The 26408-nt window shown below is 50.7% G+C and overlaps 1 protein-coding gene across 1 annotated transcript in view; it reads right to left on the bottom strand.

Moving 5' to 3' along the window:
• TRPM8 (transient receptor potential cation channel subfamily M member 8) overlaps window positions 1–26165 on the bottom strand; it is a 72979-nt gene extending 46814 nt beyond the window's left edge. Inside the window, exons 1-8 of the mRNA XM_066346252.1 lie at window positions 26049–26165; window positions 21628–21701; window positions 16146–16302; window positions 15027–15204; window positions 13285–13454; window positions 9339–9513; window positions 8089–8156; window positions 4449–4646 (exon numbers count right to left, since the gene is read on the bottom strand). Of these exons, the coding sequence (XP_066202349.1) occupies window positions 4449–4646; window positions 8089–8156; window positions 9339–9513; window positions 13285–13454; window positions 15027–15204; window positions 16146–16302; window positions 21628–21701; window positions 26049–26165 (1137 nt within the window). The remainder of the gene's footprint in view (window positions 1–4448; window positions 4647–8088; window positions 8157–9338; window positions 9514–13284; window positions 13455–15026; window positions 15205–16145; window positions 16303–21627; window positions 21702–26048) is intronic.
• Between the last annotated feature and the right edge of the window lie 243 nt (window positions 26166–26408).

The following is a 26408-nucleotide window of genomic DNA, read 5'->3' as shown; positions in this document are numbered from 1 at the left end:
GAAATGAAGAAAGAGAGAGAAAGAGAGAAGAGGAAGGGGTGGAGAATCAGATGGGTGCTTCTCCTGTGTGCCCTGAGTGGGAATCAAACCTGGGATAGCCACATGCTGGGCCGACGCTCTACCACTGAGCCAACCGGCCAGGGCCAAGTCTAATTTCTAAATGGGAATAAGAAGTCCTTGGCCACAGTGAGAATCAAGGTTGTACAAGGGCACACCAGTGGAGTGAGTGTGTGTGCACATGCACATGCATGTGCGTGTACATGTGTGCGACCAAGGCTGGCACACAGTGCTCCATTATTGAATGAGAGAACACACGAGGAAAAGGCAACAGGGAATCACAGAAATGGTCTACGTGTGGCCATAAGGCCTTAAATGATCAGAAAGGAAAGTTCCACATGAACAAGAGCCGAGAGGACTCAGTGATTAGATAAAGAGTGACGAGATTTGCCAAATCATCCTTTGTGATTGTTCTGTAATGTTTAATTGCAAAGGAATTTTTAAAATCAAAGAGCTGGGGGGACAGGCAGAGCCCCCCAGTTCCGAGGTTTCGGGCGTTGGCTTGCGTGGTGGGAGCTTGGTGAGGATGCTCCTTCCTGAAGAGGAAGCGAGTCTGGATTCGGTTACACTGACTCTGAGGCGGTGGTGGGTTTTCCCGGCAACGTTTGGGAATGAGGATCTGGAATCCCCGAGTGCCGGCTGGGCAGAAGAGGGAAGCTTCGGTCAGGCTGGAAGGGCGAAGAGCTGCACGGAGAGGGGCCCCTGGATGTGGACTCCAGGGGTGACCTTTAAGACTGTGGTTTCCAGGCACCAGAGGCTTTAGTTCAGAAGACGTGGCCCCCAGGGTGACGAGGGCATAAACCAGAGCTGCAGGGAAACAACACACCACGGGCAGTTTGATAGCAAGAGCGGGAGGGGTGACGGCACGAAGGCAAAGCCTTCGTTCAGGCAGAAGGGAAGGGGTCCAACCAGAATGCCCCAAAATTCTGGGGCCCAGTGAGATCGGGCAGCCCAGGTGGTTCCGTCTCCTTTTTCTTTGAAATGAACAAGAAGAAGAGAGGAGGGGATATGGACACAGAGCGAATGGAGGGGACCCAGAGATAGCCTCAGGGGAGCCCGTCTCCCTTCCCCCACATACTCTCACCTCGTCCAATCCCGTTCCCCCTCTGCAGCCAGTGTGAGCTTTCCTGAACACCGCTCTGATCACATTCTCACCCTGTGTCAAACCTTTCCATGACTTCCCGTTACGCTTGAACAAGATCCAAACCTCAAAACAGTGCTCAAGGAGCTCCCTGCCACTGCCCCTAATAAGCTGTCCAGCTTCCACTCACAATGTCTACCCTCACTGCCACCTTGTGGTTCCTCGGGTAGGCTGTGCTCACCTTGCACCTCAGGACCTTTGCACATGCTGTTCTCACCAGCAGAATCTGGGCCCTCACCCTGCTCACTCTACCCAGCCTTCAGATCACGGCTCCCCCATCACTTTCTCTGAGAAGCTGTCCCCTTTTTAAGGGTTTCCCACGCCAGGCCACGCTCTCTTGGCTCACGCCCTTCTGAATCCATGCTGCCGTTCTTCAGAACACCCATTTCAGTTTGAAATTATACAATGCGTGCTATGGTAATCACTCGACGTGAACTTTGCAATTTCTGCTTTCTCTATGAGAACAAGGACTCTTTCCGTTGCACATACTATTCTCTCTGAAGTATCTGTTCCAGAGCCTATCGGATAGTATGTGCTCAATAAATGTCAATTAAATAAATGAAAGGGTCTGGAATGAATGAATGACTGATAACTAGGTTGGCTGGTTGTTGGGGAGGCTATGAAGGGTCGGGTCTGGAGAAGTGAGGGGGAGATGTAGCAGAATATCTCTGAGAGAGCTGGTCAGAGTGGAGGGCACAGTGGCCGGGAAATTCTGGGTCTCTTGGCGAGGTGGAGAAACCGTGAGTTGGGGTTTTGGGTTTGGTTGTGCATGTCATCACTGAGGTCGCCCACAACCAATCAGGAAGTTTCTCAATTAATATCTGACTGAGTGTATGCATTTGTTAATTAATAATTCTATTCTTGAGCACAGTCTTCTGGGAAATCTGTTCTGATTGCAAAAGCCCACATGACAACGTTATTAAAATTCCAGGCTTTTATTATTGATGTATGTTTTCTGACTGACAGGATTACAGTGATGATGCATTTAGCATACTAGATGTGACTATGAATTAGATACGAATCCCAGGAAGGATAACATAATTGCAGGTGAAATGTGTCTGAGCTTCAGCCTGTTTCAAATCAGTTGCCTGATTTCTGCTTTAAAATCAGTCCTTCATAAAGGGTGTGGAGACCCATCAGGTGGCATGGCCCTTGGGACACACCTGGTCTGGACTCCACAAGCCAACGTGCTTGACAAATAAGAGGAAAGTCACTGACGTGGACCCAGGGCCATCTCCAGTGGGTAAGTTAAGAGTTATCTGTTCCCCCTTCTGTGGGTATCCTTGCACTGACCACTGAATTTCTTCCATCCACCACAGGAAATAACTGTGACTGGCGCTCAATACACAGTCTTACACTGATATTCACACTCTGAAATTGTTACGCGGATAGGTTTGGAATGACTCACACTGTTTAGGTCTGAAGATGTGGGGAACTGAAAATCTACAACCCCTGTGGGGACGGGAGGACCCTTTTCCTCACCGCACATGTCCATGCAGAGGCAGCTCCATCTGAATGCGGCCCCTAGACATTCTCCACCCCTGTGCTTCCTACTCAGGGTGAGGGACGTGACATATCCGATTGGCGGCTCAGCCGTGACCAGCCTGCCCTTTCCTGCTTCTCTACTGGAACCTGCCCCTTGCAGAGAGCTCGTGCCCTGGTCTGCGGGTCGACCACAGGCCTCGCCCGGTGGGAGGCGGCACTTGTCCCGGGCTGCCTCTGTCTGGGTGGGCTCATCTCTCCCATTCTGGGACTCAGCAGGAGGAGGCCGTTGCGGCTGCACCCCTAAGCCACATCATTCAAGTTTGCCTTTGTCATCAGTGAAGCTGATAAAAAACGTTGATCTCTATTCATCTGATTCCTGTGTCTGTCTCCACACTGGACTCGGACAAGATACAAGAAAATCCCAGCATGAACTTCATATACAGTCACCAGCTCCCTCTTATTTTAGTAAAATGTGCAAAATGCAATGCCACACGTGGGAACGTCAGACACACACTCAGGCAGGATCTCACTCAGCACCTGCACTGACTCAGCTACGAGAAGAAGACGCATCTGAACTTTCCAGTTCTGAGCTTCAGATCACGAGGCTTATCTCGGAAGGGACCTGTCTCCTGGTCCCCTACACCTCGTCAGGACTACTACGGCACCTGCCCAGTCACTGAAGTTCCATAAGACCAGTGAGACCCCACCGGATGTTGGTTTGCTGCAAGCACCTGCCAGCCTAGAGGGCTGGTTGATTCTTCCCATTATTTACAAGGCTACCACGAACAAGATAACCGGCACCATTGCAAGATGTTTGTTTGCTAAATTTGATCTTTTTAGCCTCTTCCACGATGAAACACTGTTGAAATGACAATCTAACCCAAGAACTCTTTTCATTATTTACAGCTGGTCCAACCTTCAACTCCCGTGATGAAATGCGCCCTACGATTAAAAGAACTCCAGTTACTGTCTACAGCCTGTTATTTTCTTGACAGGAAAATGTCCAAAGGCAGACACGGGCTCCTCAAAATAACCCAGATATCGAAAGCCACCTTCAAATAAGCTGCTGCGAACGCCCCCTGCTGATATGCGTGTGAGCTGTCTAATGAACTAAGTAAGCAGTCAACGAGAACAAGAGTCACTTCAAATCAGCCACAGTCGTAAAACAGAGAGAAAAAGGGAGAAAAGCATAGCACTGTGTTAAAATACTCTCATAGGCTTAGCAATGAGAGATATTCTGGTAAGGACACATATCTTGCATGATCTAATGGGAAAGGTGAGAGGCTCTGAATTGAATCACAGACCAGTTCATTCAGAGAGGCAACCACTCTGTAGTAACTGCTTCTCCCACCCACGCGGCCTCCATTCACACTCTGCATTTCTCAAACACCCTTCCCAGAGGTTTCTTTCCTCCCCGCCACTGATACATACAAAACATGGCTCAACCCTCGCTGACATCACGGCATACAGGCAGGGTGGCCAGCTTTGCACACAGACAGACTTGCATGTGAACCCCGTGTGCTGTCCCGTATGAGGTACGGGGGCTTGGCGACTCATTTAACTTGTATGTGTTTCTGTGTCCCAAACAACTAACAGCATGGCATGAGCCTCCGTTTCCACCAGAAACTGGTTCGGGCCAGGGCACAGCGGCAAAGTCACCGAGAAAGGACAAAACACCCACAGCTGCTAGAGGGGGCAGACTCTCCCTGCCCGTGAACTTGGCTGCCCTTCTTCTCGCCCTCTGAAGCCTCCCCCCACAACTCACCCACTTGATCCAGTTCTCAGTCTCCTCCTCCGGCAGCCGGGACACCGTGCGGGGTAGGAAGCGCACCAGCTTCTCCTTGACGACGGAGGAGGTCAGGGTGTCCTCCAGCTCCACCAGGCTGGCGACCACATCCGCCATCTGCCCCGAGCCCTCCACCACCACGCAGGGGATTTTGCTTTTGATGGAGGTGTTGATGGCCTGGGAGAGAGGAGGCAGAGCCGGCCGGATGGGTCACCAGCACCCAGCTCGGGACCCCCAGGTTCTAAATCGGGGCGATCGACCAAACACATCGTTCCTGCACGTTTCCCTTCGGAGTCCCACGTTCGATCAGAAGCAAACCCAACGTCTGCCACTGCTTTATGAATGAGAAGCGTAAGCCGGGGACGTTACATCCTGTGCTGATACCGAATTCCACAGCACGGACACACGTGACTAACTGACGTTCTCCATCAGTACGTGCTTGAAAGTATCCCTATGGACAAAATCGATCACTCCAAATCCTGACGCCATAGATTTGGTGACGGCTCTTTTTTTTTTTTTTTTTTTTTGTATTTTTCTGAAGCTGGAAACGGGGAGAGACAGTCAGACAGACTCCCGCATGCGCCCGACCGGGATCCACCCGGCACGCCCACCAGGGGCGACGCTCTTCCCACCAGGGGGCAATGCTCTGCCCCTCCGGGGAGGTCGCTCTACGGTGACCAGAGCCACTCTAGCGCCTGGAGCAGAGGCCAAGGAGCCATCCCCAGCGCCCGGGCCATCTTTGCTCCAATGGAGCCTTGGCTGCGGGAGGGGAAGAGAGAGACAGAGAGGAAGGAGGGGGGGGGGTGGAGAAGCAAATGGGCGCTTCTCCTATGTGCCCTGGCCGGGAATCGAACCTGGGTCCCCCGCACGCCAGGGCGACGCTCTACCACTGAGCCAACCGGCCAGGGCCTGAGTGACGGCTCTTAAGACAGCATTCAGCATATCACAGGCAGCTCCTCTGATGAAAGTTAATAATATTCATATTCAGGAGGTCTGAAAACACCTTCAAGACAGTAGCCACATAGTTTCCATTATGTTGACTCATATTTCCCTCCTCAAATAATTTCCCTTGCTCTTTTAATTACAAGAGAAAAATATGTATATTTGCTCCCTGGGTAAACAACTTGCTTATATGTCCTGTACGAAGACCAACCACAGCGGCCAGCAGAGGAGAATCAGGTGTAAGAATTTTAATGGCCAGACGAGGTGCTCCGTCCACAGGTACAGAGACACTGTGAGGCCCCTCCTCCAGCCCAGACTGGACACTTCCCCTAGAGAAGACGTTGCCCATCCAGTGAGTGGGCCCTCCGTCAGAGCGAGCAGAGGCTGAGTCACAGCCCTGGCTGGGATGCCCCGTGCCCTCACTACCTGCGCTAGTCGTGGGTGAGTCACAGCCCCGTCCCCTCACTACCTGCGCTCGCGGTGGGTGAGTCACAGCCCCGTCCCCTCACTACCTGCGCTCGCGGTGGGTGGTGGGTGGCTGGGATGCCCCGTCCCCTCAATACCTGCACTAGCGGTGGGTGGTGGGTGAGTCACAGCCCCGTCCCCTCACTACCTGCGCTAGCGGTGGGTGGTAGGTGGCTGGGATGCCCCGTCCCCTCACTACCTGCACTCACGGTGGGTGAGTCACAGCCCCGTCCCCTCACTGCCTGCGCTAGCGGTGGGTAAGTCACAGCCCTGTCCCCTCACTACCTGCGCTAGCGGTGGGTAAGTCACAGCCCTGTCCCCTCACTACCTGCGCTAGCGGTGGGTGGTGGGTGGTGGGTGGCTGGGATGCCCCGTCCCCTCACTACCTACGCTAGCGGTGGGTGGTGGGCGTCAGGGCTGTGCGAGGGCAGGAAAGGGGATGGTAAAGAAGATGCTGAAAGAGGGGGGACACAGAGCTGGACAGAGTCTCAGCTGACATCCTCCCTTCTTCCCCCCTTGCCTCCCCACACTCTCTCCTGTGCTCTGTGCCTTAGGCTATGACTTGGGGGAGCAGACAGTTCTGGAAAAGGCTGTAGCAAGGCAGCACCCTGACCCTGCAGCAGCTATCTGGGAATCTGAATTCTCAATCAAAAAATTGAGAGAGACCCTGGCCATTTGTCTCAGCTGTAGAGCGTCAGCCTGCCGTGTGGAAGTCCCGGGTTCGATTTCCGGTCAGGGCACACAGGAGAAGCACCCATCTGCTTCTCCACCCTTCCACCTCTCCTTGCTTTCTGTCTCTCTCTTCCCCTCCCACAGCCAAGGTTCCATTGGAGCAAAGTTGGCCCAGGCGCTGAGGATGGCTCCATGGCCTCTGCCTCAGGCACTAGAATGGCTCCGGCCGCAATGGAACAACACCCCAGATGGGCAGAGCATCGCCCCCTGGTGGGCATGCCGGGTGGATCCCAGTCGGGCACATGCGGGAGTCTGTCTGACTGCTTCCCCACTTCTAACTTCAGAAAAATACCAAAAAAATAAAAATAAAATAAAATAAAATTTGAAAGAGAGATAATAGGTGCGACCATCGTTCAATGACTTCCTCTCCACTTCTCTTCCTCTCTTATGTGGCCGCCGCTTCTTCAAGCACCTGACAGTTTCGTGTTTAAAACGATCTCTATTTTAATTTCACTCTGAAAGACTTTTATTTAACAACAGTCTCATAGTAAGTCCCATAGCAGGTGTTGTTGTGGATGAATGAATGAATGAATGGATAAATGAATGAATGAAACCATTGTTCTGTAAAAGGGTAAACAAAAAGGAGTGCTAGCTTATAAGAATGCAAATCACTTTGCCAGAAATCACTTGTGACTCTAGGAGTGTATTCTGGGTAAAGGTCAGGACCTCCGACATCTGTAATCTGACCCCGTCTTAGAGTTACAGCAGGTTAGGGGAGAGGGAGGGATGTGCAAGTCAACATGGAAACAAACTGAAAGAGGGAGTTAAAATTACTTTCCTACGATGTGCTGTTTCTAGAAAGATGAGATCATGAGAATGATGCTTGTGCCTTCAAATACTGACTAACACACCATCACACCCATGTTTTCTGAGAAGTCAAACAGCAGCCCGGCTACAGGCAAGACGAGCTCAGTAATACCAAGTCTGAGGGGAAGGAGTGGGAAGCAGAATTCGTGCTCAGTTGCTCAACACTGCAGGAGAGTAACCATTCAAGAAGCTTTCTATGATCTCGGGATCACTTGGGGTTTCCGATTCCTTCATGTGGAATGCTCAGTCCCTGGGTGCCCAGAAGGCACGTGGGTGGGCTCTAGGCGGTCTGGGAACGGCGACTTGGGGCAATCTATGTGTGTCTGATCACAGCTCATCTCATGCAGATGGGGTGGCATGCAGATACATGCTAGTTATGACCCTTAAGTCTCATGAGTTCACGTCAACCCTTCCCTTCGGCAGGTGGATGGCCAAAGCCAACAATGCGTACCCAGCTTACTTGTATCACTTTAAATTCTCTTCCTCAACCTTAGCTGAGGAAAAAACCCCAAGCCTGTGAGGGAAACACTGTATGCTGGGGGCTATACTACCTACTTGCTGTAGCAAAAACTAACTAGTCAGGTTAGATCAGGTGAACCCTAAAACCCTGAAAATGCAAATGTCATGAGTGAGCTTGTGAACGAATTCTCTAGAACACCAAACCAGGACTCACTTTCAAAGTCTCTCTTCCGCCGCCCTGGGCAAAGCACACAATGGGGATCTTGCCACCATAGTTGGAATCTGGAAAACACAAAACTTATTTTTGGACTCATTAGAAATGCTCACTCAACATGGAATAATCTATTTGATAAATTCTTAATGGTCATCCACATTTTGGTCACAATCCCACATTTGAAAATAATAGTATACATATAAAAATATTTTTTAACCAAATAAACTACACCTGTTCTTTATTTAAAAAAAAAAAAAAAACAAAAAAACAACTCATCGACTTCAAAGAAGAGCTGGACCCGGAGCTTCTGCCCTGTGAGCCCCAGGTGTGGGGTGACAGCTACAGGTCTCACAGACTTCACTACTGTGACCCCTTCATCACAGCAGATGTGTCTTTGTGTCCCAAACGACTAACAGCATGACACAGGTCATGCTACAATTTGTTACTGGTATGTAAAATGCTAAAAAGTCTGTAAATGCTTTACTTTCACTAATATATATTAGACCAGGTTCAAGATTATCCTCACAATAAATACATTCACTCATTTGCCTAATCCTATGCTTTCCTGAGCGAGTGAAAAATTTGCCTAATTATGTATTCTCTCCAGGGAGAGTATCGCATATAGAAATGTCTTCCTTTCTTGTCTGTCCCACTGATGAAGGTGACAGATGGAGACCATCTCAAACAGGCCCCTGTGACAGAGTTGATTGCTACATCAGGAGCAATCTGGCTCCACAGCAGGACACCTCTCAATCAACCGGAAGAGAGTGGGCGTCACTTTCCACGGCAAATACAGGCTCTCACCCAGTTGTTGCATTCTCCCCTTATTAGGTGGTTCTATTCTATAGAAGTAGCCTAGCTTCAAAGAAGTAAGCCGTTTTAACTGTTAAAACTAGTAGGTTGGTTTTTATCACTTCTACACTAGCTAATTGCATTGCTTCATAAGCTCGTATCTGCCATTGTGGGTTTTATTTGCTCCGAAGCATCATCTGGCGGAAGAGACAATGCTTTGTATTCTGACACACCAGAGGGGGACAAGTAGGCATTTGTCAACACTACAGCATGTCAAAGGGTACCTGTCTCAGTGACCCTGGAAAAGCACTCTGAGGAAGTTGGAGAAAGAAGAGAAATAACAGCTCTTCTTCGGCAACAGAACGCCCAATCGGGTGGGTCCCATGCTGCACGCAGTAACTGGAGGCTATTGCTCCTGTTCTCATGTCGGCCCAGCGCCCCGCTCCCGAAGCCCTGACCTTGGATACTGCGCTCGGAGATGTACTTCTCCAGCTGGTTCCGGAGCTTCGCCTCCACGGAGGGGTGCCCGTGGCAGCCGTTGTCCACCAGCAGCAGGTGGGTGTGATTGTTGTCCAGGATGTACAGAGGGTCCCTCTTGAAGTCATCCATAATGTACTGAGCCGAAAAGGGACCCTGAAAAGCACACAGAAACTTGTCTTTGAGGTTCTATTTGTTGGCCAAGGTGCATGGTGACATTTGTATATGTGCCCACAAAGACTAACCTTTTGGGTTCCACTCTATTAATGCATTCTCCCAGATTCCTTTGTTCAGAACTCCTTAGAGAGGAGTCTGAATAGGGCTTTGTTTTAGAATGAAGAAATGAAGGTTCAAACTGGGTGGATCACTTGCCTATTGTCACATAAGTGACCCGTGACTGTGTAAGGATCAGATTCCCAATCCAGTTCTTGTTTCATCCCCTGTGCTCTTTTGAATAAATTCATTAAAATTGATAGCATTTTGGAAAGGGTAGCACGCATGTGCGTGTGTGTATATATATATATATATATATATCTCCAGACACACACACACATGCATCCATATACACACACATATATTTGTGTATGTGTCTGGATACAGGTAGAGGTGGACATGGATATGCACACAGACACATTAGTCTGTAATCCATCATATGCCAAGACCTGTGTCAGGGTCTAGGGAGGAGAAAATGAATATGATGGAGTCTTTGCCCTTGAGACACGCATAGTTCCAGAATCACAAAAAAAAAGCAATTAAATAGACACTTTGTCCTAACACTTAATACCAGAGAATGAACTACTGTTGTGGGAACATAACGAAAACAATTGTTGACACTCCTTTCCCATTCAAAGGTGCTTAGTTTTTAAAGTATTAGGGTTGCATTAAAAAGGTGTTTCAACCTGAACTCCAAGAATACACGCCGAAAACTCAATGGGGAGAGGAAGGTTACTGACTCTATTAACAACAGAGATACAATCAGAACAAAGGCAGAATGAAAAGTAAAGTTCAAATGGCATAGTTTGATTTAAAGATCTCATGTTTCTGTATGTGTTGGAGACTACAAACATTTGGGGTTTTTTTTAATTAGCAATTAATATCTTCTTTTTAATTGCTGGGGGAAACCACCTGACCCAGAGCAATGTTGGAGATAACTTTTTATTTCTCTTTAAACTCATTCATTGATAATTTATCTAGTCAGATTTTCTACTTCTTCATGAATCAGCTTTAGAAAACTTTAGTTTTGTAGAAAAAATATATAAATTCTCAGGGTATTTTCAAATTTATTGACATATATGTATATGTAGCATCCACACAATATTTCTTAATATTTATTATTATATTTGGTTTACTGGTTCTATTTATTCCTTTTATGAAAAATTATTTCAGAGAATAAAAAATATTTCTATTCTATCTCACTTTTTCTAATTTATTTCTAATTGAATGTTAGTTTTTTTCTCCTGCTCTTCTTAAGTTTGTTGGTGCTGTTATTTTTCAAGACTATTAATTTGAATATTGTTGTGGTTAAAAGACCATGAACCATGGCTCTGCCACTTAGTAACCGTATGAGTTAAGGTTTCCTGCTTTCTCTATGACTGTTTCTTCATCATAATGAGTAGTACTTAACTCCTAGAACTATTGGGAAGATTAAATGAGTTAGTGTGTGTAAAATATTTAGAATGGAATCTAATACATCATGTTATTAAATAAATGTTAGACATTATTATCATTATTTTGTTTATGTTTTTACTAATAAAGATATATGACTATGCCTTTCACTCTGAGTGCAGCTTTGGTGCTATATCATTAGTCTTAACAGACAATGTTTTCATTTTCAGTGCTAAGTGATCTGCAATTGTAGTGTTTGAAAGTTTATGTTTGATCCAATAGTTACTTAACAAGAGAGTTGTATTTCTTAATTCCCAAGTGATTGGAATACTTGGTTTAAACCTCATATATTTATTTCAAGTTTAACATGTTGACAGAGAATGGGCCCGACAAACTGCACCAGGGACACATTGAAGTCTTCGTTGCTACTGTTTCACTTCAGGGCTAAAAATACCTACTTCACAGGGCTGTCTTGTGATTTTGAATTACTATATGGAATGTATCCACCATGGGGACAAGTTGACTCCCATACCCAGTATGAATGTCACTAATAGACACCAACGTTCTTTCCCATCCAGCCTGCCACTGTACTCACAGTCCAACCTCAGACCACTGTCACCCTAACGGCATTGAATGTGAAATCATTTTCCCATCCCTGGCTGAGTACCTAGTAATACCAATAAAAGCTACCATTCAATTAATTTATCCCAAAACAGCACAACGTTATATTATAAAAAATCCAGAGAAGAAATCGCTAAGGAGTGGTGACTCCCGCCCAGACTTCCCTGTCCCCAAAGCCCAGCCCTGCACCCTCCGCCAGGCTGCCCTCCTGGTGCACTCTCAGGAAACACCTCCCCACTCTCCTCTGCCCCTTATTCACCTCAAAAGTGCTAACAGACACAAAAGCAAAATAACTTTTAAAAATAAAACACAGTAATTCCTCAAATCCTGAACATTCACCACCTGACCTTCTAAGGAGTCGCAGATGAAAGATTAAATTGGGATTTCTGAGCATCTGGCCCAAAGCTTCTGAGTAGGGAACACCTGTTGTTTATGGAGGTCTTCAACTCACTGCTGTTTTCAAAATCCCACACTTGAAATAAAACCCTGTATATCTATCTTGTATATGCACATTCGATTACATTACTCTTTAAATGTGCCCACAGCACCCTTCATGCCAAATTAACCAGAGGCGGTAGCATTAACTTCAATTCCTATGGGTGTGGCCAAGAAATAAGATGGCAGCCAGGCTTGAGCCCTCTGTGATGAATTAGGCCATGGGTCTAAAGCAGTGGTAGTCAACCTGGTCCCTACCGCCCGCTAGTGGGCATTCCAGCTTTCATGGTGGGAGGTAGCAGAGCAACCAAAGTATAAATAAAAAGATAGATTTCACTATAGTAAGTTGTTTTATAAAGATTTATTCTGCCGGCCCTGGCTGGTTGGCTCAGTGGTAGAGCGTCGGCCTGGTGTGTGGAAGTCCCGGGTTAGATTCCCGGCCAGGGCATACAGGAGAAGCGCCCATCTGCTTCTCCACCCCTCCCCCCCTCTCCTTCCTCTCTGTCTCTCTCTTCCCCTCCCACAGCTGAGGCTCCATTGGAGCAAAGATGGCCCAGGCGCTGGGGATGGCTCCTTGGCCTCTGCCCCAGGCGCTCGAGTGGCTCTAGTCATGACAGAGCGATGCCCCAGAGGGGCAGAGCATCGCCCCCTGGTGGGCAGAGCGTCGCCCCCTGGTGGGCGTGCCGGGTGGATCCCGGTCGGGCGCATGCGGGAGTCTGTCTGACTGTCTCTCCCCGTCTCCAGCTTCAGAAAAATACCAAGAAAAAAAAAAAGATTTATTCTGCCAAACTTAGCGAAAATCTGACATAAAGTACTTGGTACGTAATTACTATTATATGCTTTAACTTGCTGTAACTCTGCTTTATAAATTTTATAAAGTAAAGTTACTTCCCTACTTTATAAATCACCATTACTGTGGAACCAGTTGGTGGTTAGAAAATTTTACTACTAACAGAGATACAGAAGTGGGCGGTAGGGATAAAAAGGTTGACTACCCCTGGTCTAAAGGATAAAGAAGCTGACTCTAACACAATTTACTGGGAACAGGTTTGAACGAACCAAAAACATCCACTGGCAACTCCTTCCCAAGAGGTCTTCGACTGTGTCATCCTTGTTTTTAATTCCCAAGGCTCCGAAGGCCTTCCTTGCAAACTCCAGCTTTCCCATGAGTTGCCTCCACCACGGATCTCCAAAGCCCAGGCCAGAGCCCCACGCCATGGTCCTTCCTCCCGGGCGACCACAGACCTCCTCCCGCCCCGCCCATACCTCATCACAGTTCCTGACGAGGGTGTCCCTGTTGGAGACCATGCCCCAAGCCGCGATGCCGATGGCCACAATGTTCTCCTCCGAATTCCGGCTGATGGTGTTGTCCCTGACCACCTCCCCGATGAACTTCATCAGGCCGTAATGGGTGCCGCCGGTAAGAATCCACGCACCTGCCGAGGGGGGAGACAGCGAAGGCTCAGCTGGCTCCCAGGAAGCTTCCTGTCCCGCCCTCACAGTCGGCAACAGCCCCCCTTTAACAGAGGCCATGGGAAGTGAAGTGGCAGTCCACGTGGCCACCGCAGGGTCCCCGGAGACGACTGACTACCCAGCTCTGGTCCTTTACTTCAGCTCAGTAGATGCTTTAGGCAGGGACTTTTTGTCTGTTTCGTTCTGCTACATTCCCAGCCCCTAAAACAATCCCTGACACATAGTAGGAATTTAATAATGAATGAATGGTGTGTGATCAGGATTTAATAGTAAGGAAGCTGAGTTACTAGGTTTCATAACAAAGTAACTATGTACTGTGGCGCCCTGTGGTTGGTCAGGAAATTAAGAACAAATGGGGATAAAAACATCTCGCAGTTTCTTCTTGACATTCAGAAAAACTCATGGCTAAAATAAGACATGCTTCCTTAGTTCCGTCATTCAACAAACATCCTTAATAAGGAAGGCTTTAAAATGTTGGGTTTGGATAAACTGAATCTAATCGTGCAGAAGTATTGTCAAACTCAAGTGGAGGAACAGTCTGCAAAAGCCATTTGCCTTCACTCTTCAAAAGATATCCCCAAAGAGGAAGAAAGGATAAGAGTAATTCCAGATGAAAGAAAGCGTTATGGTTTTCTATGACGTGAAAAGCTAAATAGATTGAAATCCAGATGGAGAAAAAAAATTTTTTTCTTTGTTCTAAAAGACACTGTTAGAATAATTAGCAAAATTAAAATATGGACTTTGTTAGATGACAGTCTTGGTCAATGTTAAGTTTCTCAACTTTGAAGATTGTCCTGGGCTGTACGAGAGAACACCAGTTCTTCGGAGATGCAGGCTGACACAGGGCTAAGGATCGTGATGTCTGTAAATTACTCTCAGAGGATTCCCCCAAAATCCGTAATATGTAGATAATCATGCGAAGTGATAAGAGAACTAAGGGAGAATGCTAACAGTTGGCGAGTCTATGTGAAGGGTTATAGACATTCACTGTATTGTTCTTACAGCTCTTCTGGGGGGATTTTTCATAATACAAAGTTAAAAAGGGAAAAAAATGCTAAACTAATACACCACATAACAAAGCCACAGTTGTTTTGAACTCTATCAAACTCTCTCTGGGGCTTTACAACCTGCCAGGTACAGTCACTAGTGTGTCATTGATATAAAAATTAAAGAGCAAACAAATTAAACTTCCCTTTTTGATTTGCCAGAATACTCCAGGTAAAATTTTACACGTAGAAATAAGACAATGAAACACTTAAACAATCAGAGAACCATTAAATTACCCACAAGGAAGCACCTTAACGCTGATTTTAAAGAGTTACTTGGTGAACACCCCCCACCCTCCACCTGCCAGAGCTCCCTATCCACTCCTTTCAGGTCCTCGCTTTTTATAAGATAATGATTGATCATCTCGTTCTAGAGCGTCTGGATTCAGCACACGCACTGCTTATGAGCCTTCCGGTCTGTCCCCGAAGACCTCCTGCAGGGAGGATGGCCTATTCCCCGGGGACTTCCCACCGCAGGGGCCCGCGCACCTTTGGACTGTGCGATGTAGATCAGGCGGCTGAAGATCTTGCGCATGCGCGGCTTCAGGGCGAAGTTTTTGGCGCCTCCGGCCACGGAAATGACGAGGTTGGGCGTTTTCAAGTGCCAGTGCTGCGTCAGCAGCTCGTAGAGGACTTCGGCGTCCGTGTCACAGGACAGTCGGATGTACTGTGGGGAGGAGGGAAAGCGCCCGGGTCCGCACGTGCGCCCCTGGCCACCAGAGCATAGCTGGCTTACCTGCCTACAGGGTCCCGCTAAGTAGGGTCCCCATGGGGAAGTGGAAGGAGACCAGTAGACTCGGGGCACCTGGGTGCCACCAAAGGGACTTCCAAGCCAGTTGCAGAACTTGGGACTGTGTCCTAATGGCAGCAGGGCACCTGTGTGGTGTTCTCAACAGAGTAGACACAGGATGGGGTCTAGTTATGTCCTCCGGTGGCAGAGATGACTACAGGGCGAGGAGCAGGTCAGGGGGAAGGAGAGCCCCTGGGGGGAGGGGGTGGCCAGAGAGTGCTGGCCCATCCCAGGGCAGAGATCCTGGGGAAGGACAGCAGTGCAGGGGCTGGGGCACCTTCCAGGGCTGCAAAGACGGCGTGGGGGTGTGAAGAGTCAAAGCCCAGGCTTCCAGCCACCTGTGAACGGCTCTGTCACTGAGACCCAGGACACGGGAGGATTTGAGGAGATGCTAACAAGCGTTAAGCTTTGTTGTAACACCCCTGTGAGACCCTGCCCTGTGGGTGTGTAGCGGGGGTGTGCAGACCTTATCTGGGGCCATATGCATTCTCGAGAACGCCCTATGCCAAATTAAACAGGACAATTGATGGAAGTGTACCTCGGTCCCCTGAACCAGCGAGTGTCAGCATGGGTGACCCACAAGTGCCTGCGGTGTGCAGAGAAAGGTCACTGGGTGAGGAGCCGGCCATCATCCCAGTTCTCCAGCGGCACATAGTCTAATCACAGCCTTTACACGTAGACATGGTTTACACGTAGAGATGGTGTTTGGACGGACTGCCCTTCCCTCCCGTCTCCCTACTATGAGACGGTTCGAGGCACCTCGAGGTAGCCCGAGTTGTGTTAGTGGATGAATTAGCGAGTTAGAGTAGGGCGCTCACCTTCCCTTTCTTCCCCAGCATCTCAAACTGGATATCCCCGAAGGCGTCGGTCGGAAACTCCTTGGTGTGTTTCCTGTAATTCCATTTCTCGCTCTGGTTGACCTGGGTGCCTTCGACGTGCTGGCTCTGGGCATAGCCGCACTTGCACACGTTTTCCCTGAGCCGAGGGACATAGATGGAGAGAACAGATTTTTATGAACCTACTTAAATATAGTTCATCATGTTTTTTCCAAGCAAACCAACACATTATTCGCTCAAATTAACACAAAAAGAGATCTGACCACCAAGGTTTATGTAGACTAACTTCATCATCTCAGTAGGTTGTCTAAAACAGCGGTTCTCAACCTGTGGGTCACGACCCCGGCAGGGTCACCTAAAGCCATCAGAAAATACATAATGCATATCAGGTATTTACATTCCGAATCATAACTGTAGCAAAATTACAGTTATGAAGTAGCCACCAAAATTATTTTTTGGTTTGGGGTCACTGCAACATGAGGAACTGTATTGCGGGGTCACGGCATTAGAAAGGTTGAGAACCACTGGTCTAGAAACTTTCGTAGTGTTTTATCTCTGCCGTCTAATGGTCCATCCACCAAAAAGCTGGCTCTGGGTTGAGAGCTGGGACCTAAGCAGAGCAGAGCCTGTCCTCACGGAGTCGAGCCACCGCAACGGTACATGCTCTAGCCAGTGACTTCCGGTTATGGTGGTGCCATGCATGCAAATCAAGGAACAGCAGAGGCAGTGGCAACAGAAAAGAAGCAAAAAATGCAGTAAAAAAACAACAACCTGGAAACACATCCATGACTACTTTGGCTCCTCTGTCCAGGGCCGTGTTGCATCCTGAGGGCTGTGGTCTCCCAAGAGATGAACAACCACCACAGAAACTTCATGTGGCCACAGCCACTCCCGCTGGGGGCCACTGCTCACTCCCCTCCCGCTGTCTGCCTGCCCATCCCTCCACTCAGCCCTCCCTGCTCCTGCTCCCTCCCCCACAAGCTTCAGACGAGATTCAGAAGGGTGTTAAGAATTCACGGGGCTTCAGCCAGTAGACACGGAGAACAGAGTTCTGTCCCAAGAGGCTGGACAGTAGCAAGGTGAGAGCCATGTGTGGCCACGGCAACCAGCCGGAGGGGCAGACCCCCCCCTGTCCGGAAACAGCACAGGAATGACGGAGCAGGACAGAGCCACCCCCAGCAAGTGAGCAAATGTCCTATTTGCCCGGAACAGTCCCTTGTGGCTCAAGCCCTCGTAACAGTGCCCACCTCACTCGTATCAGTGTCCTAGGTCCCCCAATAAAGTACATGGTCCCTCTAATCACAAAGCTACTAGGAAAGGCACCCCCTCTGGCAGATGTGGGCCTGGTCAGGGTGTAGGGACAGCACAGGACTCAATCCCACTGGCCCCTAGCACCTTTGAGCAGTCACAACCTGGACAACCACACCTAGTGACCCTGGAACCAGGATTCCCTACACAGAGTGGGTCAAATAAGGGTACACAAACTGGAAATGTCTGTTTATCTTATACTCTGTGTTCCCAGCACGTAGGGCATTCAGCAAACATCCTCTGAATGAGGAAGGAATAAATGAATGAGTGCGTACACTGATTGATCTTCTTATAAATAGTTTGTATCCTCATCCACCCTCCGTGATTTCTGTGAGATGGGTGGGTATGTTTGCCTTCAGGAAGATGGGCTTCCGTATCCACAGCTGCTGGGACCATAGGAAGGGCTGTCTTCTCAAGGTCTTCTTCAACAGTAAGCTTATTTAAAAGATGGCAAAATGGAGATTTACTTCTGCGAGTCCCTGCACTGTCGGCCGCCCTTCCTGCCGCCGTGTTCCCTGAGCAGCCGGGCGGGAGCCCCCCTCGAGTAGCCCGGAGCGCAGAGGCGGGGGAAACAAAGCGACCAGCAACTGGCAACCGCGGGAGGCGGGAGGGATCCCGGGCCCAGCACCCGGTGCCCCGGCCCAGGCAGGGGGGAGGGCGCCTTCCGCCCGCTTGGATTCTTCCCGAGGTTTACTTCTAAAAACACTCTGTGGTCGTAGATCACATTTTCACTCTGCGAAGTGACAGTGATAAGCTTTTCTGTGAACACGTCTAAAAACACAATGGGAGCAGACCCTCGCTGCTTTGTAGGTGAGTTTTTATGAACGTTCCGGAAGCAGATGGCTTCCCACTGTGGCCAAGGTCCTCTGGCCTGGAGGAATCGGCTTCAGTTGTGTCCCATGAAATGAGTTCCTCTGCTAAATCGCTTCTGAAGCCTGAGGTAACTCCCAAAGCCACGGAGCAGAGAGACTTTATAGTGAGGAACAAATGTGTCCTGGCAGGAGCCTTCGCGAGCGGCTCATTCTGTTGTGAACGGTGCATCAGTGCGGGTCCCTGCTGAAGGCTAATATTTGCTTCTAAATGGAGGCGAGGCCAGGAAGTCACTGGGAGCCCAGATGGGGTGACAGAGGGGAGAAATGGAGCAGACAAGAGACCATTGTGACCCCAGTTCTAACTCTCGAACTAAGTCTGAATCCTCTAAAGCTACCCGGTCAAAAAGGCAACCAAGAGCCACACGTGACTATTTAATTTTACATTCAAATTAATTAGAATTAAAACTTAGTTCCTTGGTTGTACTAGCCCATTTCAAATGCTCCCTAGCCACATGCGGCCAGCGACTACCGTATAGGACCAGGAAGACACAGAATATTTCTGTCACGGCAGGAAGTCTCATTACACAGAGCACCTCCAGAAGAAGTAGGCTTCTTCCTGTTTCTACCTGGAGCCTTGCATGGCAGAGGCACTGGGACCGAGGAGGAGAAGCCCAGATCAGGGTCTAGAGCTTCAGGAGTCCAGGGGGCAGCCCTGACGCTGGGCAGCAATGTCCTAGGGGGAGCCAGCAGCAGGGGCAACGGCCAGGCATCGCTGCCCAGTGACCACTCAAGAAAAGTTAGGGAGGAGAGACATGAGTGGTCTGGGCTTAGTGCCCGGGGCCACGCTCAGGGACTCTTGTCGGCTTGTGCGGCAAGTAGCCACAGAATTGGAGTGTCAGAGTTGATAGACTGGATCCCCTCATCTGATGGGTAATTATAGATTAACAGTGTTCCCACTAGCGATGGAGAGATAAAAATAATAAACACGGAGAGTTCAAAGAGTATGGAGTCTTGGCCTAGGTCTACCACCTTGTGCCCCTTCCTAGAGGGGAGCTGGAAGACTCTGGGACGTTCCTGTCCTCTGCTCCTGTTGTTACAGTGGGGACTGCGCCCCACACCCCCTTCACTTGAGACTCAAGCTATCGTCAAGCGCTACCAGGTGGACAGCTGTAGGTGTCCATATCTCACACCCATCTCCTCTTCTGCAAGCAGATGATTCCCACACTGGGTCCGTGTGGACACAATAGCCAAGTCTGGCCAATCAACACGTTCCATCCCCCAGCCCCAGCAAACAACATCGAGATGGACACGTGGCCCCAGCCAGGCCAATAAGAGCCATGAACATCATCAGCTCAGGACTGTCGGTGGAATCGCTAAGAACAAGGCCCTCTTTTCCCCTCTGGTAAAATGGTTAAGTTGATAACACAGAAGCCAAGATATGGTGACCATTTGGCCATCACTGTGAGGAGCCTGCTTACCCGAAGGAATAGCAGAAGTGACGGGTGGAAAGAAACAAGGTCTTGGTGACATTGGGCCCTGGATCTAGCTGTGCTTGTTAGCCAGGAGTTCCTGTGACCACCCCTTTTCCCCTAAGCCAATTGGTCAGATATCTGCAGCTAAGAAGGTACTGATGGGCACAGTCTGCCTGCGGCAGAGTCTGTGGCTGGAGCTGGGATAAAAGAACATACAACCCAGTAATCACAAAACCTGGGTTCATCCTCATCCGTCTCCCACACTGAACCCTCTGGGCCGCACGTACTTTGTCTGTCAAATAACCGTTGCAGCTGCCTTGGGGGGGGGTGTAGAATTAGCAACCAAGTACAGAAAGTTCCCGTGACACAGTAGATGCCCAATAAAAGTTTGTGGAATGGACGGATGCACCCAAACTGTGTTTTCTAACAGTCGGAACAGTAGATTAACGTAAAATCCGTCACTGAAACAGTCGGAGGCGTGGGGTGGTAAACAGCGGACTCATGCAGTTGATACTCCATCAGGTGACCCAAGATGGGTAAGTTCATACCGATGACAAAAGAGAGAGCCTTCATTTTTCTGATGCTCACTTTCTGATTCACACGAGGTAAGAAAACCCATTTATTAAGAGCCTCTCCTGCCCTGAGGCACTAGGGTGGGTGTTTATGTGTTAGCCACTGAGCCCTCACCACACCTGTGAGGGACACTGTGCTGGGGTTTTAGGATAAGGGAGTTGGTTCAGAAAAGAGAACCACTGGCTCAGGGTCATGCCGTGAGCAGGCAGCCCGGCCAGGGGCAGGCGTGGGCTGATTCCAGTTCTCCCATTCCTGCTTGTCCTTACACCTTCCTGGGTTCACTGCCTCCGCTCGGCCGAGGGCCGGTGCCTCCACTCGGCTGAGGGCCACCGCCTCCGCTCGGCCGAGGGCCGGTGCCTCCGCTCGGCTGAGGGCCACTGCCTCTGCTCGGCCGAGGGCAGGTGCCTCCACTCGGCCGAGGGCCACCGCCTCCACTCGGCCGAGGGCCGGTGCCTCCACTCGGCCGAGGGCCGGTGCCTCCACTCGGCCGAGGGCCGGTGCCTCCACTCGGCCGAGGGCCGGTGCCTCCACTCAGCTGAGGGCCACCACCTCCGCTCGGCCGAGGGCCGGTGCCTCCATCATCAGCCACAGCAGCAGCTCCCCACCCGTGAACAGCTAGACTCTCCTCTCACCAGCAGGCGAAGGAGAAAAGGCAGAGAGGGCAGAGGGGAGAGGGAGCTGGGGATAAATTGTTCACTGGGACCCAGGAGCATCTTCTGGGGGCAGGTCAGCGGGCAGTCCACTCTCTGCCTTGCTCATTAGGTGACAGCCAGGGAGGAGCTCCCTCCGGCAGAGCTGGTGGGGGCCACTCCCTGCGGCTTCTGTAACCCAGCCTCGACGTCTCAGCACCCAGGAGACTCACAGCAGAGTGGACAGGAAGGCCCACGGTCAACAGCCTGACAAAGAGCCAGTCAGACTGTACGTGTGCACGGGCGCGGCGTCACCCGCCAGCCACCACAGGAGAGCGCCCTGCATCGCCACGGCCACTTGGGTGGGCTCGCCCACCCCCCGCCCCGGCTTGGGGGATGCTGAAGGGGGCGACAGACAACCTCTCCTGGAGCCCTGACCACGGGCCGCCAACGCTAAAAACACAACGCGAGATGCCTTCGCTCCTTCGCTCTGGGGACCGGCTTCAAACTAACTTGCCAAACTCCTCCTGCTCAGGCGCCATTTCTGAGAACTGCAAGATGGAGACAGCTTTAATTATGAACCAGCGAGCGTCTGTTTGTTTGTTGAAACGGCGGTTAATAATTTATGCTCAAACATGGAAGCAGAATCGGAGGGAAAAGCGTTGCTTACGTGGCCTTAGAGTCTTTGGTGAAGAAGACACATTCCCGTTTCTTAAAGTTGGCTTGAATAAAGTTCGCCAAGTCCTTTGGAGAAAGAACATTGGACAACATGTTATTAATTTGTTCTCCCCACCCCTCCCTTGCTGTGACTAATGAATACTGAATGTGACCTGAGCCCTCCGTAAAGCCTTTGATAAAATGGCTACTCAGCCACCGTCTTTCTTCAGCACAATGCAGGCCTGAAGGAGGAAGAAGGACTTCCTTACTCAGTAATCCAGCTCAGACCTCCCTTATCGCTGGATGCTGAGAAAGGACGATTGGATTAAGGTGCAGGCAGTTTTGAGGAACCGTGGTGCCAGTCCTAACCACCAACAGAAGAAGTTATCTTGCAGCGGCCTCTGCCCAAAGCCCTTTGACGGACCCATATAACCCCGCTCCATCCCTCCCTCGGGGCTGACGCCCTCTGCTGGTCTCAGTCCGCCTGCACCCAGGCGTTTTTAAAATAAACTTCCCTTTGGGACACACTAGCCTTGTGTTTTTGGTTCGGCCCATGGTTTCTGCCTTTCATTAAGAATTTACTACATAATTGTAGCATCCAGCATCCGTTCATGTGTTTAGAGTACACACATTTTTTTTAAAGAAGTCATTGTTTAACTATTTAGAACTAAGTGCAAATTTTTCTAAAAATTACTTGACTTTATCTTGTCGTACACGTCATTGTACGCATACAAATTATGTTTTTTCTATCTCTAAGGCTACCGCAGAGAATTTAAGCATTTATTGATCATTTGGAATAAATAAAGCGTTATTGAAGATGCTAGGCCTCTTGTGCCTGCTTTTCAAAAGGAGATATATTGCAAAACATATCTGTTGGTAGTTGTGTCTGTCCACTCAGGGTCAAGGTGCTACAGCATGTCTGGGACCTAATTCTGACAAGGAACCAAAAGACTTCCCTTTAATTGTCAGAAGCAAATTTTGGAAACAGATAAAAAAATAACTTCAAGAATACCTACACTCGGCCCTGGCCGGTTGGCTCAGCAGTAGAGCGTCGGCCTGGCGTGCGGGGGACCCAGGTTCGATTCCCGGCCAGGGCACACAGGAGAAGCGCCCATTTGCTTCTCCACCCCCCCCCCCCACTCCTTCCTCTCTGTCTCTCTCTTCCCCTCCCGCAGCCAAGGCTCCATTGGAGCAAAGATGGCCCGGGCGCTGGGGATGGCTCCTTGGCCTCTGCCCCAGGCGCTAGAGTGGCTCTGATCGCGGCAGAGCGAAGCCCAGGATGGGCAGAGCATCGCCCCCTGGTGGGCAGAGCATCACCCCTGGTGGGCGTGCTGGGTGGATCCCGGTCGGGCGCATGCGGGAGTCTGTCTGACTGTCTCTCCCCGTTTCCAGCTTCAAAAGAAAAAAAAAAAAAAAAAAAAGAATACCTACACTCTTTAAAGTGGAAGAAGATATTTGCAACATATATTAAGCATAGAATTGGCAAGCAGAATGTAAATTACTAAGAATAAGACAGACGACTTAACGGGAAGGAGGCAAAGCCTTGAGCAGGGACTGAAGGAAAGGAGACACACAAACTGCCCCTAAGTGTGTGCAAAACAGCTCAACCCCATCAGTCACGAGGCAAGGCTGCAGTGAGGCCACAGTGACATCCCGTTGCACACCCACCAGGTCGGAAGCATCGGCAGGTGGCACAGGATGTGGGTGCAGGGGAGGCAGCAGGGCCTCACGCCCGCTGTGCGTGGGGGAGCGAACGGGTAAGACCACCCCGGAACACTGTCCACCCCTGACAGTGATGTTCATCCCTAGAAAGAGTCCCTTGCAGATGAGAGGGTGGGCTGTCCCGCGAGCCACCTGCCAGCTCAGACTGGCTGGCGGTGGGCTGTCGGCTTCAGGGCCTGTCGTGCCCTGGGGAGGAGGGGCTGGTGGCCCAAATCCACTCCCCTCGGGTCACCGGGCGCTGGCAGCTGGAGTGCTCAGATAGCTTCACCCAAGTTTGTCCTCCCAAGTCAGGCCGCTGCCACCAAAGCCAGCCCTGACTCCTCATCTGCCACAGGGAGGCCGTCACCAGCTGTCACCACAGAAACGTGGGCAGGGACAGTGCATCCCCAGGAACAAAGCTCACAGTGCACTCACCAGTCTCCCCACTTTGCCGCCGCACCCTGGACACCCTAAGACCAGAGGACGTGTCTCCTCAAGCCTCCTGTTCCCTGCGTTTTTTCTTTTGTTTTTTGGGGGGTTTTTTTTGTATTTTTCTGAAGCTGGAAACAGGGAGAGACAGTCAGACAGACTCCGCATGTGCAGGATCCACCCGGCACGCCCACCAGGAGGTGACGCTCTGCCCACCAGGGGGCGATGCTCTGCCCCTCCGGGGCGTTGCTCTGTTGCGACCAGAGCCACTCTAGCGCCTGGGGCAGAGGCCAAGGAGCCATCCCCAGCGCCCGGGCCATCTTTGCTCCAATGGAGCCTCGGCTGCGGGAGGGGAAGAGAGAGACAGAGAGGAAGGGGGGTGGAGAAGCAAATGGGCGCTTCTCCTATGTGCCCTGGCCGGGAATCGAACCCGAGTCCCCCGCACGCCAGGCCGACGCTCTACCGCTGAGCCAACCGGCCAGGGCCTGTTCCCTGCGTTTTGAACAAAGTTTCCCCATAAACCCTGTGTGTTAAACCCAACCCCCGCAGAGAAAAGTGTTCATCTCCACCACCCAGGCTCAACCCAAAGAGGGGTTTCCAGCAGCCCGACTCACACATCCGAGCACGTCTAGAGTACCATTGCCCCCAGGAGCAAAACCTGGAAACCCAACTGTTCACGTACACACACACATGCACACACACATGCATGCATGCACACACAGACACACCGTGGAGGCCACACGACAGGGAAGCGAATCAATAATCCCTACTCCCTCTTAGTGTGGGGGAGGGTGGTGACAACTGCTTTGTTGCTGAGCATTCCCTCTAGAACAGGGGTCTCAAACTCGTGGCCCGCGGGCCGCATGCGGCCCGCCGAACAATTTTGTGTGGCCCGCAGACTAATCCACGAAGTTCAAAATATTTTGGATAAAATTAAGTAAGCCTAGGGGCCTACTTGTATTTTTCATTTCTCTAGCATCCTAGCTAGATATTAGCTTAGTTAACAGCAGTTGTGATGCGAACTACAGTTTCTGGTCGTTTTGTGACACTGAGTAAACTGCATGCACGATTGTGCTTGTTGTACTGATTTTTTTTTTGTTTTCAACTGCAGTGAGAAAAGTGTTGCGTAACAGTTGCCTTTTGTAGACCAAGTGCGGCCCGCCCAACGGCTGTGATCTTGCTCTGCGGCCCACATGCTGAGTTGAGTTTGAGACCCCTGCTCTAGAATGAGCTTTGCAGGGCTGTGTGTTCTCAGGGGACAAACAACCCCCCCCCCCCCAGAACTGAGACAACCTTAGGTGGTCTCAGAAGTTCTACCCATGGGCTGCAGCATCTCTGCAGGGACAGCCGGCGGGGGTGCAGGGTGCAGGGTGCAGGGTGCAGGGTGCAGGGGAGTGGGGTGGGCACACAGGGATGCCTTGGGAGCCCACAGGAGGACCAGAGGAAGACCCAGCCCTGCCCGTCCCGAGGCGCCAACGCCCGAGTCCCCGGCCTGGCGCCCAGGAAGGCTGAAGGAGGAGAGCGTTGCAGAGGCCAGAGGCCACCACCATTCCTGGTCCCCTGTGTGCTCCCCACAGGGCCAGGGCCGAGGGGAGACCAGGGGCAACACTGAAGCGGGTGCTTGTTGCAGGGAGTGGACAGTGCAGGGTCAGTGCCCGAGCGCAGCGTCTCCTTAAAAACACAGGGCGGGGCGGGGGTTCTGCTCGCTGGTCTGTTCTCCTGCGGCTCGCTGACGCATCACAGAGTCAGCGCACATGACCGCCTGCCAGGTCACAGCACCGCCTTGCCTGGCACACAGGAGAGCGCCTCCTGCTGGCCCCGCATAGCCCCTCCAGCAGCAGGGACGCTGTGTCTGTGTGTCCTGAAGGCGATGCGGCCAAGGGTCTGGGCCAGGTGAGAGGCTGTGGCCATACCACACTGAGACCCCAACCTTAGAGTGACCAAAAAAAACTTAGAATCAAGAATCGTTTCTGACCTTAACCGACGGGAGCGCTGAGTAATGGATACTGAAATGATTAGGAAGAATGCAGGGTGTCCAGTTTCATAAAGGTCAATTAACATGACTTAACAACTTACTAAGGCTATGCACGGTACAGTAACAATCTTTTTAAAGAAAAGGGTCGCTTGAAAAACAACACAGAGGAGAAAATGCTTCTACTTTCAACAAAAAATAGCCCGCAGGAGAAAATACTGCACGTTGAGACAGCACTTCTTAAGGAGGGAATATTGGATCCCAGAGAACCTCCTTGCCCGGGCAGTGTTTTCTGACATGGTGCGACTTGTGCTGGACGCCCCTGGACTCACGCTCTCGCTGGAGGACACGTCTGTGCTCCGGGACATGGTAGAGTACAGGGTCCGTGTACTGTCCAGGGTGCCGTTCCTTCTGTTCCTCATGCTGAGCCTGGCGCCCTGGAAGGACATCTGTTCTCCTGTGGAGAATGGGGAGGGGGAGCTAAGTTTAGGTTGCAGACAAGAAAGGGGCTTCACAGAAAGCTTCATCGCAGAGCCTTGTCCCACCACCCTCTCCGCCCCGCCGTCTGCCGAGCACCCAGGCTCTGTCCACCCCGGCCCCACCAGGCAACGATACCCCTGCCCCTGCACCTCTCACCTCCCCACCCTTTATCTCCGGAAACCCATCATTTGCTGTATCTCTAGTCCCTCCTG

The sequence above is a fragment of the Saccopteryx leptura genome, chromosome 7 (genome assembly GCF_036850995.1).
Source record: "Saccopteryx leptura isolate mSacLep1 chromosome 7, mSacLep1_pri_phased_curated, whole genome shotgun sequence".
NCBI lineage: Eukaryota > Metazoa > Chordata > Mammalia > Chiroptera > Emballonuridae > Saccopteryx > Saccopteryx leptura.
This window is presented reverse-complemented; position numbering and strand designations above follow the sequence as displayed.